Source organism: Diceros bicornis, chromosome 18, assembly GCF_020826845.1.
Source record: "Diceros bicornis minor isolate mBicDic1 chromosome 18, mDicBic1.mat.cur, whole genome shotgun sequence".
Classification (NCBI taxonomy): domain Eukaryota; kingdom Metazoa; phylum Chordata; class Mammalia; order Perissodactyla; family Rhinocerotidae; genus Diceros; species Diceros bicornis.
In genome coordinates, this window is record NC_080757.1 from 39173134 (window position 1) to 39188046 (window position 14913).

Here is a 14913-nt window from a genome sequence, read left to right on the forward strand (position 1 = left end):
TGTAACTTGACGTTCCAAGCCAGCCCAGTACCCTTAATTCCTATTTCCTAATTTTTAATTTCAGACATAATTTCTTGAGCAATTCCAATATTTTTGAAGATCTGGGAGATTTTGGATTAAGGTAAATTGTTAGCAATCAGAGCATCAGATGCTATTAATTATATTTTGAGTCTTAAAGGCGTTCACAACTGATTGTGTCCCTTTTTTGCAATCATAGTCAAAACAAGCAGGTTAGCTCACACTCTACAAGTCACAAAAATGTGTAGTCGTATCTCTTGTATCAGTAAATCCTCACAAAGAGAAATTTGGGGTAATGTTGAGAAGTTCATGGCCGCTGGAACTGAAGAACCAGGCTAAAATATAACAATGCTAGCATTAGGTGAAAGTTCTTAACATAATTAAGGCTACTTTTTTTTTTTTTTTTTTTTTACCATACACATCCTTGAAAATAACTGCTGAAAAGTTGGATTTTATGTAGTTTGCTGCAAGGATACTAAGGAGTGGACTTCTGCTGGATCTCTAGTCTCAGACTTTCCCCACATTTCAAAAATGCTATTCAAACATCCTCCAAAGCGATTCCAGCAGATAACTATAGTTCAGGTGAGCAGGCACAGCAGTGTAAATTTAATAATAACAAAACTTTGGAAATGTCTGGGAACATGTTTTTATTGCCACAAAGATACCTATAACCATGCTCCTTGAAAGTAGAATTCAAATTTTATTTCCTGCTTATTCCTCTTATCCTCATTCCTTTGAGTCACTACATAGTGAGTTTCTTGGGGCAGGAATTGCCCCTCATTTCTGAATTCCCGCTACCTAGCACTATACCTGGGCCTAGTAGGCAAATCTTTTCCTGGGCCTGTAAAGCCTTGCTAGACCCAGCTCTCCTCCCCTTGCCAACCCCCAGCCACACTGGGCTTCTTCATGTGCAGAAAATTCCTGCACTCCTTCCTCTCCCAAGGTCCTGGAACAGGCCTTTTTAACTGCTGGGAGGCTTTCCCCTATTCCAGTCTTTTCATCTCATTAAGGCCCTCTTATTCAGATTTCAATTTAAATCTCTCTTCCTCTAACTAGCAAAGCAAGCCTTCTCTAATCCCTGATTTGATCAGATTCTCTGTTATATTATTATTTCTTTAATAGCACTTTCACCATGAAAATTAATTAAGTGCATGATGATTTCTTCAATGCCTGTCTTCCCTACTAGACTGTCAACTCTGGGAGGGCTGCACTGGTTTGGTTTCTTTCACTACTGTCTAGTGACATTGCCTAGCCCAGCTCCTGACACATATCAGCTACTCAGTGTATAGTGTTGAGATAAATTGATAGGGTTGCCAGATAAAATACAGAATGCTCAGTTAAATTTGAATTTCAGATTTCTATATTTTTTAGCGTAGAAGTATGTTCCGAATATTATATAATGTAAATCTAGCAACCTTAAAATTGATGAAGTACACACAGCATTTATCCACGAGAGAATTTCCAAAGATAGTTCATATTTTAAATGCTATTTCCTTTCCTGTTGTCAAACAAAGTGCTCTTCATTCAGCAAGTATCTATGGGGTCCTAATACTTGTGTATTAGGAGCTGGTAATATAAACATGAAAACAGCCCTAGCTCTTGATGGGCTCACCTGATTTAGACTTCTGAAAATATGAATGGTCGCTATAATCATAGGTACTCAAAAAATTTTTGTTAATTTATTATTATGCCCAAAGTATCAATGTTAGCTACACAGCTACACTTCCTCATGGAAACTCTCTGTACAAGTAAACAATAATGTCTGTTCTAAGTGTAGCTAGAAATTTTAACCCTTATAAAGCTTGAAAATGGAGTACACTTTACCAAATTCCGCTCATAGAATAGAATGAGAAGTTATAATTTCTCATCTGAAAATGCAGATGAAATGACATTGTTAAAAAATTTGTACTCTAGATGTAAAGATAGGAGAGATGTGTCATTAAACAAGAAAAGCATTTAAGGCCCACACAGGAACCATCTTTCTACATGGCAAGAAAGAGACAATGGACAGATTTTAAGGGACTCATCTTTGAGGGAGACTTTGGAGGACTCTTGAAATCTAAAATCTAAACCAATAAATTAGGGGCCAGCCCGCGGTGGCGCAAGCGGTTAAGTGCGCGCACTCTGCTGTGGCAGCTCAGGGTTCGCCGGTTCGGATCCCAGGCGCGCACCAACGCACCGCTTGGCAAGCCATGCTGTGGCGGCATCCCATATAAAGTGGAGGAAGATGGGCATGGATGTTAGCCCAGGGCCAGTCTTCCTCAGCAAAAAAGAGGAGGATTGGCAGATGTTAGCTTAGGGCCGATCTTTCTCACAAAAAATAAATAAATAAACAACAAATTAGTCTGGGGGGGGCAAAGTTATTGTAACTTTAGTTAAATATTTCCTCTTGTGTACAGCCTAAAGAGAAGCTTTCTGACCTGTTTTGGGGGATTTACAGAGAAAGTATAGTCATTACCTGACTGATCACCTTGGGGTTCACAGATTTGCCCGGACTCCCTGCCCCGGGAGGTCATGCAAATAAAGCAAATGGCACAGTCCTGGAATTTCTGAGTTCAAAGTTTTTCTGTAGAGTGAACTAACCTTTATTTTACAAAAGCAGTATTCTCACTAGTTGTTGAACCAATCCAGGCAGTTTACAATCTGAGATTTCCAGGAATAGAATTTTTTCCCCCAGCTTTATGTAATTGATGTTAGAGTAGAATTTTATCCACCAAAAAGAGAAAATGTAGTGCACTAGAACGAGTACTGGTTTAGGATTAAAGAAAGAGCTGTCCCTGCCCCTGGCACTGACTACATTTAGTATAAATGTGCTCCTATTCTTTCTGAGTCTCAGTTTCAACCTTTAGTAGATGCATATAATAATACCCATCCTGGCTACCTCACCAGGTTATTTATTTGTTCAACTGATATTTATTGACAAACTTAAAAGAGTTCTGTGGAAAACTGAAAAGTGCTATAGAATATAAGATATAAAACTTCAATGAAAAGCTTCACTTTTTTAAAAATTTTTATTTATTTATTTTTCCCCCAAAGCCCCCGTAGCTAGTTGTATGTCATAGCTGCACATCCTTCTAGTTGCATGTATGTGGGACGCGGCCAGGCCAGAGAAGCAGTGCGTCGGTGCGCACCCGGGATGCGAACCCCGGCCGCCAGTAGCGGAGCGCACGCACTTAGCCGCTAAGCCACGGGGCTGGCCCCACTCTTTTTTATCTTTAATCAAGATTTATGGACTCAATACAGGTAGGGGCCAGCCAGTGGCTTAGTGGTTAAGTTGGTGTGCTCTGCTTCGGGGCCTGGGGTTGGCGGGTTCAGATTCCGTTGTGGACCTATGCATCAAGCCTTGTTGTGGTGGTGTCCCATATACAGAATAGAGGAAGACTGGCACAGATGTTAGCTCAGGGACAATCTTCCTCACCAAAAAAACCCCCCACAACATTTAGGTAAAAAACTTTTTTTGGTACCCATGAGACCAAAAGTAACAAGAACATTTTCAGGGAGTGATTTTGAGAGTGGATTCTTCTGCCTTCATTCAGAATTATTAGGCTCCTAATTTACTGGGTGATCTTTCCTTCTTTGCTTAGATACAAATCATATGTCTACTCTTCCTAGCCCAACTCAAATGCCCTACTTTCATAAAGCTTTCTCTTAACATTCCCAAACTCCTTTTCCACCTCTGCAGTTCTCTGTATCATCCTTATGATATTTATCACCTTATATCTTGTGATATGAATATATTCTCTATGTCCTACTTGAGGGCCCTGAGTGAGCCTTATTACACAGAGAAGGACGTTAAAGTCTCACAGATAAATCTGTTGAAGAAAAGAAGCTTGGACAAGTCACTTAACTTCTCTGTGCCTTAGTTTCTCACTTAACCCTATTTCAGAGGGTTGCTGTGAAGATAGAATGAGTTAATGTGTGCGAAGGAGTTTTGAAAAGTAAAAAAATGAGGGCAGTGTAAGATACTATTTTTTCTTATTCAAAAATATTATGCTTTTCTTGTTCATAATTATAATCTTTTGTATGAAGATAAAAGGCTGTGATTCCAGAAGAGCTGTAGATGATCCCAAGAAGTGATGAGCTTTCAAGTTCTGAGATTTTAAGGAGCGTGAACAGGAGTCATGCCACAAAATGAAAGAGCTTTTGCTTTAGTGTCAGACATGAAGAGTCTTGTCTTTGACACTTGCTGGACTAGCTTTGTTATCCTAAGTTAAACTCTTCTGAGTCTGGGGTCCTTATCTGTAAAATAGGGATGAGGATATTGTGTTTTGCGGGGTAGTACGAGAATTAGAGAGAACGCACGTAGTATACGCTATAAAAGTGGAAAGCACTGTTAATACTTAGGGCCTTGGGTTGAAATGTCCCCACATTCGCCTTGTCTTGTTGACAATATTTTCATCCTGGTAGTTAAAAGAGTTGTTAAAAGTATACAAAAACTAGTTTGTCCCAGAGCCGGGGAGTATTTGTTCAACGAGTTATCAATAAAGTTTGAATAAAAAAAAAAACACCCTAGCTCCCTTTCAATAAAGCTTTGATCAAATAGGGAGGGGGGAGGTTATCGCGAGAATCTGCTGGAAGGCGTTTCTTGCTCGGGACCTGCTCTCGCGTTGTTTGACCAACAGTGGCGAGAGGTGAAAGGGAAGCACGAAATACCGCGAGAGCCGACCGGATTCTCGCGATATTTCCTGGGATTGCCCCCTCCCCCTCTCTTGCAAGTGCCGTTTCGGTTTAACCTAGTGTGTGACTGTGAGTCTGTGTGAGGGAGCGAGTGAGTGTGTGAGGTACTGAGGTGAGGCAAAGGCAAGAAAAGGGGCTCCCTCAGGAGCGAGGGACAAAGGGGTCGTGAGGCATCTAGGCCGCGGGACCCCAGCGACAGGAAGCCGCCCCGAGCCGGGCTACCGGGTAGGGGAAGGGCCCGCGCAGTCCTCACAGGGCCCCAGAGCCGGAGTCGGCCCCACAGCCCCGGGCCGTCGGCTTCGTACTTCCTCGACCTCCCCGGCGCCGGGGCCTGAGGATTGGCTCGGCGGGGGGAGGAGGGGAAACAGACTTGAGCAGCTACCCGTTGTCTCGCAACTCCACTGCTGAGGAACTCTCATTTCTTTCCTGGCTCCTTCACCCCCCACCTCATGTAGGAGGGTGCTGAGGAGTCGGGAGGGAGGAGGAGCCTGGGCTACCGTCCCTTCCCTCCCCACCCCCTTCTAGGGGCGCTTTGGTAGGCGTGGGGTAGGGGTTGGGGGGGAGGGTGGGGGTTACTTTTTGAAGTGCTGGGGAACTTTTTCCCCTTTTTGAGGCCAGGGGAAAGGGAATGCCCAATCCAGAGAGACATGGGGGCAAGAAGGACGGGACTGGAGGGGCTTCTGGAACTTTGCAGCCGTCATCGGGAGGTGGCAGCTCCAACAGCAGAGAGCGTCACCGCTTGGTGTCGAAGCACAAGCGGCATAAGTCCAAGCACTCCAAAGACATGGGGTTGGTGACCCCCGAAGCAGCACCTTTGGGTACAATTATCAAACCTTTGGTGGAATATGATGACATCAGCTCAGATTCAGATACCTTCTCTGACGACATGGCCTTCAAAGTAGACAGGAGGGAGAATGATGAACGTCGTGGAACTGATCGGAGTGACCGCCTGCACAAACATCGTCACCACCAGCACAGACGTTCCCGGGACTTACTAAAAACTAAACAGACAGAGAAAGAAAAAAACCAGGAAGTCTCCAGCAAGTCGGGATCGATGAAGGACCGGATTTCATGCAGTTCAAAGCGTTCCAATGAGGAGAATGATGACTATGGAAAGGCACAGATAGCCAAAAGCAGCAGCAACAAGGAATCGAGGTCATCCAAACTCCATAAGGAGAAGACCCGGAAAGAACGGGAATTGAAGTCTGGGCACAAAGACCGGAGTAAAAGTCATCGGAAAAGGGAAACACCCAAAAGTTACAAAACAGTGGACAGCCCCAAACGGAGATCCAGGAGTCCCCACAGGAAATGGTCTGACAGCCCCAAGCAAGATGATAGCCCCTCAGGAGCTTCTTATGGCCAAGATTATGACCTTAGTCCCCCAAGATCTCACACCTCTAGCAATTATGACTCCTACAAGAAGAGTCCTGGAAGTACCTCAAGAAGGCAGTCAATTAGCCCACCTTACAAGGAGCCTTCGGCCTACCAGTCCAGCACCCGGTCCCCCAGTCCCTACAGTAGACGACAGAGGTCTGTGAGTCCCTACAGCCGGAGACGATCGTCCAGCTATGAAAGGAGTGGCTCTTACAGTGGGAGATCACCTAGTCCCTATGGTCGACGGCGGTCCAGCAGCCCTTTCATGAGCAAACGCTCTCTGAGTCGGAGTCCACTCCCCAGGTGAGCTGTTTGTCTAACAGTCCTTTTTTACTTAGTGTGGGTTATGAAGAACGAGCAGTTAGTCATGTTAACATTTTGTTGAAGACCCCAGTGTTCATCGTTGACTAGAACACTTTACTAATGGCTAGTCATTCAAGTAGGTGAATCTGGTCTCTTCTTAACCCAGATTTTGAGAAGTGGGGAGTTCACATGGCTAAAATTACTAAAGGTAGGTACTTGCAGTGGTGGGATCTTCGGTTGTAAGTTCCTGTGTGTGAAAAATCATAGGCTTCTGCTTATTGAGTACATAGAATTGATAATGGTTCCCAGAGCTTCTCTAGCTATTTCTGTTGCTTTGTCTTAATTTTTTTTTAATCATCTTGGTATTAGTGCTTTAGACTTCATTGGACCTGATTGGAGATGTAAGAAATTACATATTTTCATTTGTATTATCTTGAGGCTGTTTGCCTAGGTTATCTGCCATTTGTGCTGTCCACTGAGACTCCAAACCTGTAAGTTTATTTATTTCCTAAATGACAACGTTTTGATGACTCCTGTCTTTTAACTAGTGTTTCTAGTGGAAATTCAGCTGATTAGTCCTTTTTCCTTTTGAGGGGATAGCCTAGCAGAAATCTCTTCCAAGGATAATTTGATTTTCTTTACAGCATCACCATTGACCTACCCTGTGACCACTGGCAATTTTCAAAATCTTTCTCTAAAAATCGGTAATAGTGCCTTCACCATGATATTTTTGCGAGAAAGGCATGTTTGAAATTTATTTGTTGGAGTGAATTATCTACGGAAAACTGTGTTCTTGTTTCTAGATGATGAGATGTACCTCCCTCTTTGTGGACTCACCTTTGTCCAGAACCTGGGCTTTGGAGTTATACCTGAGTGGAATCCTAATCTTGTTTTGTGGCCTTTGGCAAATAATTTAATTTCTCCATGCCTGAGTTTCTTCATGTGTAAAATGGGAACAGTAACTACCTACTTCTAGAGTTGTTGTGAGGATTAAATTAGTAAATATCAAGTGCATAGCACAGTGCCTGCCTGGTACTTGGAGCCACTCAGTAATACTATGAGTGAGGAAAATGTTGAACACTAGTAGAGAAATTATGCTAATTTGGAAAAATCCATGCACGTCTTTTATATGTCAATATGAGTAATTTTTGCTGACTTAAAGTTATAATTATTCATAAACTAGTTTGAATTCATTAAGCTGCAGAGTTCCTAGCTATCAGGGTCTAAAGTTCCTTAGTTTTTTTCCCCCCATTTTATCACAATTTTTCAAGGACAGAAAAGTTGAAAGAATTGTAATGAGGATCCATATATGTACCACCTAGACTCTATGTTAATATTTGCTATATATTTTATCTCTATCCACCTCTCCCTCAATCCCTCTTTTGTTTTGATTCATCTCAGAATAAGTTGCACACATCAGTTTACTTCATTGATAAACACTTCAGCATGTATACCATTAGCTAGAGTTCACTCTTTTTTGGAGGGGTGAGGGTTTGTACAATTTATATATAGTGAAATGGATAAGTTTTAAGTGTACCATTTGTAAAATTGCTTAGTTTTTCCTAAGAAATATTCTCAGACTATTTGTTTTCTTGAGGGAGTAGTTTCATTGTTTCTTCTGAGAATTTTTATTGTTGTGGGGTTTGGGAATAAAGAAGTGCATTGAGGCTAAAACACTAAAACAAGTTTCGGTAAGAACTACTGCTTTGCAGTGATCCTTTTGGATTCATATCTCAAGTTCTCTCTTCCTCCACTCACTTAATTGGAACTAGTGCAGTAATGGTAAAAATAAATCAAGAAAGAATTGGAGAGGCCCGGCCCCGTGGCTTAGCGGTTAAGTGCTCGCGCTCCGCTGCTGGCGGCCGGGGTTCGGATCCCCGGATCCCGGGTGCGCACCGACGCACTGCTTCTCCGGCCATGCTGAGGCCGCGTCCCACATACAGCAACTAGAAGGATATGCAACTATGACATACAACTATCTACTGGGGCTTTGGGGGAAAAATAAATAAATAAATAAGAATTATTAAAAGAAAGAAAGAATTGGAGACACAATATGATAGTATAGGATGCAAATATGAACACTATGTCATAATCCCAGAGTCACATGCACATTTTTAGTTGGCTTATAGAGAGCATTTTATGTTTGTATGTATGCATTGCATATTTTTCCTCATTTTTTGAAATTCCAAACAGTAAGTACACACATTTCATAGAGTAGAGGAACATACAGATCCTTTCTGTGGTATTCTCTGTGTTTTTTCCTTGGGAGGCACAGTCAAAATGAAAGAAGCTACATTGTTTTAAAAGACTGAAAATGCTTTGGCAGAAATGCAAGATCTGTGCACCCACCAAATTAGTAGTGATTAATAGCAATTTCATTTCAAATGGAAGGAACCTAACAATTCAGGGGAAAAATAACATTTTTTTGAAGACAAATTTTTTATTGCAGCCTGCGTTTATCTCTTTGTTGTCCCTTCTCCCTCCCTCTTTTTCCTTGAAGAGTGGATCTGGACCTCAAATACAGCATCTGTATCACTAAAAATGCCATAAGTATATGGCCATCCAAATGTCCTATTAACAGTAGGGTTCTGTTCAGAAGTTGAAGGGTTTGTAGCAGAGTTCCTTAGGAAGATTTAGTCACTCTGAAAGATGAAAGAAATAATGGTTTGTAGAGCACGGTCTTTGACATTACTTAGTCTTTGGGTTTTTAGAAGTTTACCTTGGGATAGAGATGTTAGTTTTGTCCCAGCTATAATTCAATCAGAGAAAACCTCTTGTTTCAGCCAATTATTTACAAGAGAAGTATTAGTTTTCCTAAAGGTAAGTGGATATTTGGTAAATCCACTTAACTACTTTCAATATTTTGTGTTCTCATGTTCATGTATATGTTGTTTTCATTATTTTTAGTACTTTGATTTCAGTAATGACTTTGTATTTTAACTAACTTTTTGGAGCAAACTTCCAAAAAGCGGTATAGGTATAAGAAAACCATGGCTAACATCATATAAATTGTTTCCCCTACACATATATGCTATTTGTTTTCAAACATTTTGATTCATGGCAGTCTTAACCAGTGATCAAAGATCAAGAGAGATATTGAAGATCTGGAATGACAACAATTTGTTTTAGACTACTGGGCAAATTATGTTTTGTCCAGTCGCATTTTTAGTGCTAACTTTTTTTTTCCCTTCACATTGAGGCCTGAGCACTTAAGGCTTTATTAAACAGCAAAAAGAATTAATGAGGGTTGGATTTCAGTTTAGAATAATCTGCATCATAGATTTCCAGGTTTTACTTCCCAATCCTTCCTTAATAATGAAGAAAATAAATTGAACATGCAATAATACCTTGCTTTATGAGTTCCTAAAAAGTTGATTGGAAATCATTTTATATTTGAAAGTACCAGAAGCCATCATAGTTTTGAGAACTTCTAATAAATTATTTTGTTAAGACGATTTCTCCAGTTTATCTGTTTCATAAGTCTTAGCTCTTGTATGTTGGGGCTTTGTTTAGTAGAGGCACAACTTAATTATAAACTGAGTGTACAAGGAACAAAATCTTTTCCTAGTTAAAAACGTTAGGTTTTAGTGAAGCATGCTAGTTACTTTTAGCTTCCTGATTGATATAACCCACCTTTAGTATAAAGTATGACTTTTTTTAATCATGTTTTCATTTTATTAGATATTTAAACCAAAATTTAAAAATTAATCATTATGAATATGGGTATTTTCCAATGTGGGGAAAAACTATCCATCCATCTTCCTTCAGTTGAATAAGTAGTGAATAATTTTTAGTGTTATATGATTAAAATATGTTGTCATGCAGGATTTAGTTCCTTCTATTTTTTAAATAAACTTTATTTTTTAGAACAGTTAGATTTACAGAAAAGTTGTGAAGATAGTACAAAGAGTTCTTATATGACCTTGCACCCAGTTTCCCCTATTAACATCTTATATTAGTATGGTACATTTATTACAATTAATGAACCAATATTGATGCATTATTATTATTTAATGGTACCTAATCTATTTTTAAGATTGCTAAATTACTCAAAGTGTAATTTTTAAGTTACAGTTCTCCATAGTTTGTTTAACTGATCTCTTTTCCTCCATATTGCTGTAGCCTATCCATTTTAAACTGCCCTTTTCTTTTTCCAGTAGGAAATCTATGAAGTCTAGAAGTAGAAGTCCTGCATATTCAAGACACTCATCTTCTCATAGTAAAAAGAAGAGATCCGGGTCACGCAGTCGACATTCCAGTATCTCACCTGTCAGGCTTCCATTGAACTCCAGCTTGGGAGCCGAACTCAGTAGGAAAAAGAAGGAAAGAGCAGCTGCTGCTGCTGCAGCAAAAATGGATGGAAAGGAATCCAAGGGTTCACCTATATTTTTGCCTAGAAAAGAGAACAGTTCAGTAGAGTCTAAGGATTCAGGCTTGGAGTCTAAAAAGTTACCCAGAGGTGTAAAATTGGAAAAGTCTGCCCCAGATACTGAACTGGTGAATGTAACACATCTAAACACAGAGGTCAAAAATTCTTTAGATACAGGGAAAGTAAAGTTGGATGAGAACTCTGAGAAGCATCCTGTTCTTAAAGATTTGAAAGCACAGGGAACAAGAGACTGTAAACTCGTAGCATTGAAAGAGGAGATTGTTACTCCAAAAGAGACAGAGACATCAGAAAAGGAGACCCCTCCACCTCTCCCCACAGTTACTTCTCCTCCACCTCCTTTACCAACTACTACCCCTCCACCTCAGACACCTCCTTTGCCACCTTTGCCACCACTACCAGCTCTTCCACAGCAACCACCTCTGCCTCCCCAACCAGCATTTAGTCAGGTTCTTGCTTCTAGTACTTCAACTTTGCCCCCTTCTACCCACCCAAGGACATCTACTCTGTCCTCTCAGGCAAATTCTCAGCCCCCTGTACAGGTTTCTGTGAAGACTCAAGTATCTTTAACAGCTGCTATTCCACACCTAAAAACTTCAACGTTGCCTCCTCTGCCCCTCCCACCCTTATTACCAGGAGATGATGACATGGATAGGTAAGTCCCATAGTTAACTGGGAAAACTTAACCCTCTTGATCTAAGTGTAATACCTTTTCTGTTCTCAAACTTTGTTAAAACTCCTCTAATGCATGGCTATTTAGAATGTTTTTATGAATAGGAAATGCCTTTGATGTTTGGTTTCAGTGGAAAAGTCCTTATTTATGACATTATTACTTAGGAAGGGAGAATTACAATTTGAGGTATAGTAACTCTTTTTGTCATAAGTTTATTGATAAGGCTAATTTTGATTGAAATTTAAAAAAATCAGTAGTGTAGCGTTTTTCTCCCTAAATTTGTATGTTGAGAAATTTAATAGCTGTAGAAAAATTAAAAGAATAATACAATTAACACCCTTATATTCTTCACCTACATTCACCAATTGTTAACTTTTTGCCCTATTTGCTTTAACTGTAAATATCATGACACTTCTGAATTCTTTAGCATATCTCTCCTAACAAGAACATTTTCCTATATCATAATAATACCTTTATCACCATAAAAAACTTACATTGATTTAATTAATGTAATATTAATAATCATACCAATAACATAATATAAATAATAATATTAAGTATCCTCAGTGGTCCAAAAAATGTCTTTTATAGCTTTTCTTTTCCTCCTGATCCAGGAGAAAAATAAACCAGGTTGTTTTTTTACAAGTGCTGCTTTAAAAAAAATTATCCTGTAAGAAGCAAAACAACAATATGTAGAATCTTTAATTAGAATATAAATTTACAGTGGAGGGACCGGCCCCGTGGCTTAGCGGTTAAGTGCGCGCACTCCGCTACTGGCGGCCTGGGTTCGGATCCCGGGTGTGCACCGCGGCACTGCTTGTCTGGCCATGCTGAGGCAGCGTCCCACACACAGCAAGTATAAGGATGTGCAACTATGACATACAACTATCTACTGGGGCTTTGGGGAGAAAAAGGGAAAGAAAAAAGGAGGAGGATTGGCAATAGATGTTAGCTCAGTGCCGGTCTTCCTCAGCAAAAAGAGAAGGATTGGCATGGATGTTAGCTCAGGGCTGATCTTCCTCACAAAAAAATAATAAAATAAAATTAAATAAATAAATAAATAAATAAATTCACAATGGAATGACGGGAAGAGCTCTAATTTTAATGAGTCCTCTGAGTATTGAGAACTGAAATGATTATGAAGCATGAATCTAATTTTATGGAAGGCATTAGGAAATATATTTATTTAATTTCTTGGTAGGACTATCCAGGCAAGTGTCACGAAACGTGATTTAGCAGTGACATACACCATGGCAATGTCTGTTAACTGTTTTTTCTACTGAGATCTTGCCCTCTTGTTCTCTAGGATATGAGTTTCATTTATTGCAACAAACTTTCATTGTAAGCACAAAAATAAGTACCAGTGATCTTGTATCGCAGACCAATTTCGAAGCCTCCCTTGCTTTCCAGGTGACATCAGTAATTTCAATGGTGATCCATTTCAGCCCTTTAAGTCAGTATTTTTCCAGACTACCCTCTGTGCCTTTTAAGGAGGTGCAAGTGCAATAAATGGGGGGGGGGGGGAAAGACTTTAAAAGACTGGCTCCATTACTATTCATAGTGGTAAATCTGATTTTTATTTTTTTATTTTTATTTTTTTTTTTATAATTTTATTTATTTATTTTTCCCCCCAAAGCCCCAGTAGATAGTTGTATGTCATAGCTGCACATCCTTCTAGTTGCTGTATGTGGGACGCAGCCTCAGCATGGCCAGAGAAGTGGTGTGTCGGTGTGCGCCCGGGGTCCGAACCCAGGCCGCCAGCAGCGGAGCGCACGCACTTAACCGCTAAGCCACGGGGCCGGCCCTAAATGTGATTTTTAAAGAAAAATGCCACATGTTCTTTCTAATATTAATAGGTATTTAGTAATTCTGCCATATCCTGAGAACTACAAAGGAGAAGAACAGAACCTGAAATTTCTGTAGAAAAATGTGTTTGAGGTACACAATATACTTCTCATAGATACAAGCTATGTGTTTTTATTGTTTTTGTTGGAAAAAGAAATAGTCAGTTGAGCATTATACAAAAGGACCCTAGGCCATTATCTACCCATAGGTTCCTCCTTTAAATATTAGTATTCATAGTGGCTAGAACAATATCAGTGTGGCTAAGAATCTTCATTTGAACTGTTTACTTGGCTGACTAAATAACTTCTGAAGCTACCTACCATGTGTCAGTGCAGAGTGCAGATTTCCAGAAGTGGAATGATTTTGATAGAAGGCACCTAGGGGTTTCTGTCTTTCAGATTGGGGATGAAGGGTAAAGTAAGACCATTCAGTGCTTATTTGATTATGTGTGGCTGTCTTTAAGAATGTGTATGAGAGAGAATGAAGTGAGCAAAACTATTTTTGTTATAGATCAATTCTGATTCTGAAAGTATAACTTTTATTTCATAGTCCAGTATACTTATTTTTAAATGTGTGGTGATGATCAGTTTTCCACATACAATATAAGTAAATTATTATTTTTTTTAATTTATTTTATTTTTTCCCCCCAAAGCCCCAGTGGGTAGTTGTATGTCATAGTTGCACATCTTTCTAGTTGCTGTATGTGGGACGCGGCCTCAGCATGGCTGGAGAAGCGGTGCGTCAGTGCGCACCCGGGATCCGAACCCCGGGCCGCCAGCAGCGGAGCGCACGCACTTAACCACTAAGCCACGGGGCTGGCCTAAGTAAATTATTAAAGGTAGAAGAATAGAAATGAAGATTTCCTTCACTATCAGTTTTATTTTTTCACTATGTATTAATTTTATTGATTGATTTATTTATTTTTGTGAGGAAGATCAGCCCTGAGCTAACATCTGCCAATCCTCCTCTTTTTGCTGAGGAGGACTGGCCCTGGGCTAACATCCGTGCCCATCTTCCTCCACTTTATATGGGACGCCGCCACAGCATGGCCTGACAAGCGGTGCATCGGTGTGCACCCGGGATCCGAACCCGGGCCTCTGCAGTGGAGTGCGCACACTTAACTGCTCTGCCGCTGGGCCGGCCCCTGACTATGTATTAATTTTAAATTCAAGATGGTTTTTGTTTTTGTCTTTATTTTACTTATTTATTTGTTAATTTTTGGTGCACTCTACCCATGTACCAGCTGCACGTATCTTTCACATGAAAAATAATTTTTGTGTAAGAAAAATTTTCAGGAATAAATCTGAAAGTCTCATATGGAACGCACTTGTATTCCTGTTTTCTCACGTGAGACTGCAGCAGCTTAAATGTTGAGAATGTGACTTATACATCTTTTTATTGCCTATAGTGCTTTAAACATAGAACAGTGCAATAAGTAAATATTGGTTATTTGTTTTTTGGGGGGTTTTTTTGCTGAGAAAGATTTGCCCTGAGCTAACATCCGTTGCCAATCTTCCTCTTTTTGCTCGAGGAAGATTCACCCTGAGCTAACACCTGTGCCAGTCTTCCTCTGGTTTGTATATGGGTCGCTGTCACAGTATGGCCTTCGACGAGTGTTGTAGATCTGCACCTGGGA

At 40.2% G+C, this 14913-nt stretch overlaps 1 protein-coding gene across 10 annotated transcripts in view; it reads left to right on the forward strand.

The window, feature by feature from the left end:
- Positions 1-5275: 5275 nt before the first annotated feature.
- The window catches only part of CDK12 (cyclin dependent kinase 12), a 72867-nt gene continuing 63229 nt past the window's right edge, over positions 5276-14913 (forward strand). For 9 of the 10 annotated variants that reach the window (XM_058560862.1, XM_058560858.1, XM_058560860.1 and 6 more), the window contains exons 1-2: positions 5276-6372; positions 10530-11414. In XM_058560862.1, the coding sequence (XP_058416845.1) occupies positions 5324-6372; positions 10530-11414 (1934 nt within the window). In that variant the 5' untranslated portion in view covers positions 5276-5323. The remainder of the gene's footprint in view (positions 6373-10529; positions 11415-14913) is intronic. The other variant, XM_058560855.1, reaches the window with a different exon arrangement.